This window comes from Hylobates moloch, unplaced genomic scaffold, assembly GCF_009828535.3.
Source record: "Hylobates moloch isolate HMO894 unplaced genomic scaffold, HMol_V3 SCAFFOLD_6, whole genome shotgun sequence".
NCBI classification, from domain to species: domain Eukaryota; kingdom Metazoa; phylum Chordata; class Mammalia; order Primates; family Hylobatidae; genus Hylobates; species Hylobates moloch.
The window spans coordinates 154,410,320-154,417,310 of NW_026652281.1; the positions used below are offsets into that span (position 1 = coordinate 154,410,320).

The window sequence follows — 6,991 nt, forward strand, 5'->3', positions numbered from 1 at the left end:
CAGCTGTTGAAATTCTATTCCTCTTCCAAAGTAGCAAGGTATATTGGTAAGAACTCAGCCATCAAGTCCAGATCTAGACCCACTAGAATTCCACTACCTAGTAGCTTAATAACCTAGAGTAAATACATCAATAGATCTGTTTCCTTACACATACCACTTATGGTACTTTATAAACTGCTGTAAGGATTAAATATAATAGTTATACATTAACACCATGCCTAAGGCATAGTAGATACTTAATAAATGTTACCTGCTGGCCAGGTCCAGTGGCTAACGCCTGTAATCCAAGCACTTTGGGAGGCCGAGGCAGGTGGATCACCTGAGGTCAGGAGATCGAAACCAGCCTGGCCACCACGGGGAAACCTCGTCTGTACTAAAAATACAAAAATTAGCCAGGCATGGTGGCAGGCGCCTGTAATCCCAGCTACTCAGGAGGCTGAGGCAAGAGAACAGCTTAAACCTGGGAGGCGGAGGCTGCAGTGAGCCGAGATCGCGCCACTGCACCCCAGCCTGGGCGACAGAGCAAGCCTCCGTCTCAAAAACAAACAGATAAAAATTAGCCGGGCACTTCTGGTCCTAGCCACTTAGGAGGCTGAGGTGGGAGGATCACTTGAGCCCAGGAGTTTGAGGTTGCAATGAACTATGATCACGCCACTGCACTTCAGCCTGGGCGACAGATATGCTGTCTCAAAAAAAAAAAAAAAAAAATATATATATATATATATACACACACACACACATACATATATGTATATATACGATGTACGTATACACACACACACACAATCGCATACCCATTATTCATGTGTGTACTTGACTTCTCCATTAAGTTACACAGAAGATGGTTGTGGATATAAATTTCTAAATCTCTACCACTTACTCCTTGTGAAAACTATTTGACCTCTCAGAACCTGTTTCTTCATTATTAAAATGAACAAGATTAACCCTTTACACTGTTATATTAAAAGGTGTAAAAGAGTTAAGGGGCCAGGTGTGGTGGCTCACATCTGTAATCTCAACACTGTGAGAGGCTGAGGCAGGAGTTTGAGAACAGCCTGGACAACATAGCAAGACTCCCGTCTCTACTTTAAAAAAATTTTTTTTTTGAGACAGAGTCCTGCTCTGTTGCCCAGGCTGGAGTGCAGTGGCACGATCTTGGCTCACTGCAACCTCCACCTCCCGGGTTCAAGCGAGCCTCCTGTCTCAGCCCTCCTAGTAGCAGGGATTACAGGCACATGCCACCATGCCTGGCTAATTTTTGTATTTTCAGTAAAGACGGGGTTTTGCCATGTTGGCCAGGCTGGTCTCGAACTCCTGACCTCAGGTGATCCACCTGCCTCAGCCTCCCAAAGTGCTGGGATGACAGGCATGAGCCACCGCACACGGCCTAAAATATTTTTCTATAATTTTCATTATACCAAGCAGCTTGGTATAATGCTTGGCATCTAGTAAGTTTCAACAAATGTTTGTTTAACAGCAATCTGGATAATGAATCTGATCCAGCGATTGCTTATAGAATAGAAAAATGAAAGATGCATTTCCCTCAATAAATCCAATTTCATAAGGCAATCTTAATACAGCTCGAACCTGCTACCTACCTCTCTTCTAATAAAGATCTCCACAGTTTTGGCCGGGCGCAGCGGCTCACGCCTGTAATCCCAGACGAGGCGGGCAGATCACGAGGTCAAGAAATCGAGACCATCCTGGCCAACATAGTGAAACCCCGTCTCTACTAAAAATAAAAAAAATTCGCTGGATGTGGTGGCGCGTGTCTGTAGTCCCAGCTACTTGAGAGGCTGAGGCAGGAGAATCGCTTGAAACCGGCAGGCGGAGGTTGCAGTGGGCCGAGATCGCGCCACTGCACTCCAGCCTGGGCAACAAGAGCGAAACTCCGTCTCAAAAAAAAGATCTCCGCAGAAGATAAAATGGAGGTTCCTATGCACTTCACTTCAGAAATGCTATCATAAATTTATATTCATGCTCTTCCAGTATGAGACTAAATATACCATAATTTATAACTCACATTACTTCATTGCACTTAAACCACGTTAGCTTACCCCTGAAGAGTTCTAAGGGGTAAAATGGTCTGCCAAAGTTAAACAACACTCTGAAATTGGTGGTCTACCTGGAAGTGTAAGCTGGTTATCTGTTTAACTCATTCTCTAATAATAATTTGCTGGGTCATCAATTCAATTTCTCTACCAAAAATTCCAATCAAATGTCAATTACATCTATGACAGCATTTTTCCATGTATACACTTCCAACCCACTGCTCAATTTAAGAGGGGAAAAAATAACCACTTCAAAATTTATTATAGTGAAGTCTATTCAAGGAAATTGCAAAAAAGTGAGAACTAGCCAAAAAAATATTTATTTTCTCAGCATTTGCATTCCACACTCAACTGTACACTGAAATATAAGTTGCACAAGACAGAAGTCAGAAGCCTGGGAAGGGTTCTGGAAGATGGACATAGCTTTAAATCTGACACCATCACTTTCTAGCTGTGTAACCTAAGCATTTTATTTCTTAGTCCTGATACCCTTCATCTGTAAATCAGGGACTGTAACAGTATGAACCTCATAGGGTTGTTGTATTAAATGAGGTTATATATGCTAACTGTTTACAAAGTACTTACATCTGAAATAGTAAGTGGGATTCTACCTAGCAGCGCTGCGCACTAAGGTTCTTTATAAATATAGTTGAATAAATGAATATTTACACATTTTATATAAGGAAATAAGTGTATCAATAACTTTAGGTCTATCCTAAGTCAAATTAATAGCAGAGATAGTATTTGGGGGCATTTTGCAGTCTGCAAGGCCCTTCTAACATCCATAAGTCCATTTGATCTCCAGAACATCCTCAGGAGGTAGTTTTTTTTTTTTTTTTTGAGACGGAGTTTCACTCTTGTTGCCCAGGCTGGAGTGTGGTGGCACGATCTCGGCTCACTGCAACCTCCGCTTCCCGGGTTCAAGCAAGTCTCCTGCCTTAGCCTCCCGAGTAGCTGGGACTACACCACAACGCCCGGCTAATATTTGTATTTTTAGTAGAGATGGGGTTTCACCATATTGGCCAGGCTGGTCTCGAACTCCTGACCTCGTGATCCGCCGGCCTTGGCCACCCAAAGTGCTGGGATTACGGGCGTGAGCCACCGCGCCTGGCCTGGGGGTAGATATTTTTAAGACAGTCTTTTCAGAGATAAGGAAACTGGTAACAAAGTGCCAAGGTTACCCACCCTAGTGGTATCCTCCAACCATTCTCCAGCCCAGGGGAGTGATTAGTGGCAAATGTTCTTAATACAACATCTTGTATTAACATAACATTCCTGCAAGTTACCACCCTCCTCAAGCATAGTCAAGCACAGGAATCCAGGAATAAGCCAAAAGTAATAGATCCCGACAGACCACTGATGACACTTATCTTGCATTGTTTCTTCACTTGGTGTCCTCCCACACCTCTAGGGCGGGGACCAGATCTGTGTGTAGGTGCCCCCTCCCCGACCGGAACCCCCAACACGAAACCAAGAGGTATCCAAGAGGCCCCAGTTTGTGGGAGTGTTTGTGGAAATGGCATGGGATGGTGGCGGGAGGTTTTCCTGTCCGAGACCCGAACTGACGCAAACTCCGCGGTGGGGACTAAGCGTCTCCAGCAGATACAGACTCGTTGGGCGGAGAGGGTCCGACCGGTAACCGGGCTGGGAAGGATGGCTGATGACTGACGCCGCTAAGGGAAACCAGGGAAGCTGACACGCTGAGGGCACACAGGCACAGACGAGGCGGGTCTGGCCGCAGCGATGGCTGGAAAGCTAGGGTCCAACAGAGGCTTGGGGGCCGGGGGAATCAGAGCAGCTGGAGTCTGGGGGGAGGGGACCGGCCTGCTGGTCTGAGAAGGAACTGAACCCAATCTGAGGAGGGTTCTGAACTCCTCTAGGGGCCTACTCCCCATCCCGCGGTGGCATCTGTTGCACCGAGTACTCGCTGCTACCTGAAACTGCAGCAGCTTCTCTGTCTGCTCCTGGGTTAGATCCCGCTCCTCAGGCGCCGCCATTTTGCCGCCGCCTCTACGCTCCTGACCCGTCCGCACCGTCACCCGCCGGAACTGACCTCAGCCACAACCACATCCGGTCTGAACGGCCGCCGGCGCGCAACTGCGTCTGCGCGCGCTAGCCCACTACCCACTCCCCCTACCCCACCGCTGGCCGCCGCCAGAGGGCGTCACGCTCGGCCTATCCCGAACACCTCCGGAAACTGCCGAGGGACTATCGGTACAAGTCGCTCTTACCATTTAGGCGACGAAAGGATCTGCCAAGATTAGGCGACGAAAGGAGACCTAAGATTACAGTGCAGTCTTGCAGAGCCGAGAGGGCCCGAATGTGCCTCGAGAAGCTCCGGAGCATCCCGAATGGCATTCGGCTGATTTCGGCCGCTCATTAAGCCATTTTCCGGCAACCTCAGATACTCTTGGAGGTTTCTCAGGAGATGTAGCCGTTCCGAAATACCAGCCTTTTGATCGTTGGCCCCTGACCTAAAGTTTCCAAAAGCTCCTGACCATCTCTCGGGAGGTTCCGAAGGGCTCTGGATACTGGCGCGGCATTTCCGACGCCGCCTTCGAAGCGGAAGCTGTGGGCAGGCTTCGGCCACCGTTCCATTGCCGCTTCGGGGTCACTTGCTAGGAAGGTCTGGACTCGGCTCCCCGGATCCTCGACGATTCATGGCGCCCCCAGCCGTACGCACAGCTTTCCGTCCACCGCCGTGGCTGCAGCGCTGGAGTCCCGGCCTGGCGTCTGCTTTTCCGTGCCTGGAGCCTTGTCTCTCCGCACTAGCGCTGCACTGGCCCCTTGTCCCTGTGACAGGCGAAGAAAGATCCCTGGACCGGGATTAGGAGACGCGGGTTCTAGTTGCCACCTTGCCAACTGCTGGACATCCTGGGGCAAACCACTTGGGCTCCATTTTGCCATTTGTTGAATGAGATTCCCCCAAAAGCCCCTGACGTGCTGCCGCTGCCCTTTCTTCTCGAGGCAGTCCCCTGCCCTTCTGCTGCTTACACTACCCTGTCACCTGCCCTCAATCTCTATCTTCTTCTGCACGTCCCTTGCCCCTTCTAGTCCGCCACCTCTCTTTAGATTTCCCGTTTTCATTTCCACCTCTCCCGCCCAACGCCTCCTCTGCCCACCTTCCAGAGAGGCCTGGGTCTGGTACACGCTTTTCCACTGACTGACTACCTGCGTGATTCCCAGCAAGGCTGTCGGCTGCCTGCGCCCCACTCTCATCCCCTTGCAGGGTTGATCCGGTGAGACAGAAAAGGCTTTGAGAGCTGGTTCTGTGAAGAGTACATGAAATTTTGGCCGCTTCTTTCAGGACTTTTTCAGGTCTTACCAGGTCTGCACAAACCACGACGTCCTGGAAAAACAGCACATTGTACGCCCTAAAACACAACCCCAAAAAAGTGCTAATTTGAAAAACAAAACAAAAACCCTGCAAATTTGGATCTGCATATGAAATATTTCCATTTAAAAATGGTATCGGCCGGGCTCTTTGGCTCACGCCTGTAATCCCAGCGCTTTGGGTGGCCGAGGCGGGCGGATCACTTGAGGTCAGGAGTTCGAAACTGGCCTGGCCAACATGGCGAAACCCTGTCTCTACTAAAAATACAAAAATTAGCCAGGGTTTGGCTCACACCTGTAGTCCTAGCTACTCGGGAGGCTGAGGCAGGAGAATCGCTTGAATCTCGGAGGAGGAGGTTGCAGTGAGCTGAGATTGCCCCACTGTACTCCAGCCTGGGCGACGGAGTGAGACTCCGTCTCAAAAATAAATAAATAAATAAATGAATAATATGTCAATTAAGTAAAAACCCCCGAAGGTAAAATCGGAAGCAGACAGCTGCTACTCTAGAGAATTTATTACAGCAGCTCAAAGCTCAAAGGAGACTCAGTGTTGTTCAATCTCACTAATAACGTTGGGTTCGGATAAACTAAATGAGGGGTGGCAAAGTCAGATGTCCTCAGGAATTGTGTAATTCTCACTTAAGATATATACTTGCCAGCAGGCATGGTGGCAAATGCCTGTAGTCCCAGCTACTCGGGAGGCTGAGGTGAGAGGACCACTTGAGGCCATGAGTTCAAGGCTGTTATATGCTGTGATCACACCACTGCATTCCAGCCTGGGTAACATATTCTTTCAACAGACCTAATTTGTAGTTATATTAAACACCATTGAATATTTCTTCACTTCCTCAAAGAAACTTACACTTTCTTTGTCTATCTTTCTGTTTTCTTCTTTCTTTCTTTTTTTTTGAGACGGAGTCTTGCTCTGTTGCCCAGGCTGTAGTGCAGTGGCCCGATCTTGGCTCACTGCAAGCTCCGCCTCCTGGGTTCATGCCATTCTCCTGCCTCAGCCTCCCGAGTAGCTGAGAATTACAGGTGCCTGCCACCATGCCCGGCTAATTTTTTTTGTATTTTTAGTAGAGATGGGGTATCACCGTCTTAGCCAGGATGGTCTACGATCTCCTGACCTCGGGATCTGCCCGCCTCGGCCTCCCAAAGTACTGGGATTACAGACGTGAGCCATCGCGCCTGGCCCTGTTTTCTTCTTTCAATAAAGATTTGGTTACAAGAAATAATTCATTTGTTTAAAACTCTAATGTGCCTCCGTGTGGGGACAAGATGTGAAAACCCGGAGTGTCCATTCCCTGTCCAAAGCTGGTTTTTGGCCAGACGCGGTGGTTCATGTCTGTAATCCCAGCACTCTGGGAGGCCAAGGTGGGAGGATTGTTTGAGCCCAGGAGTTGGGGACCAGCCTAGGCAATATAGTGAGACTGCCTCTACAAACTTTTTGTTTTTTTTTAATTAGCCAAGTGTGGGCCAGGCACGGTGGCTCACACCTGTAATCCCAGCACTTTGGGAGGCTGAGGTGGGCGGATCTTGAGGTCAGGAGATCAAGACTATTCTGGCTAACACAGCGAAACCCTGTCTCTCCTAAAAATAAAAAAAAA

At 48.6% G+C, this 6,991-nt stretch overlaps 1 protein-coding gene across 1 annotated transcript in view; it reads right to left on the reverse strand.

Moving 5' to 3' along the window:
* The window catches only part of FAF2 (Fas associated factor family member 2), a 64,230-nt gene extending 60,126 nt beyond the window's left edge, over window positions 1-4,104 (reverse strand). Inside the window, exon 1 of the mRNA XM_032158777.2 lies at window positions 3,986-4,104. Within this exon, the coding sequence (XP_032014668.1) occupies window positions 3,986-4,048 (63 nt within the window). The 5' untranslated portion in view covers window positions 4,049-4,104. The remainder of the gene's footprint in view (window positions 1-3,985) is intronic.
* Window positions 4,105-6,991: the final 2,887 nt, after the last annotated feature.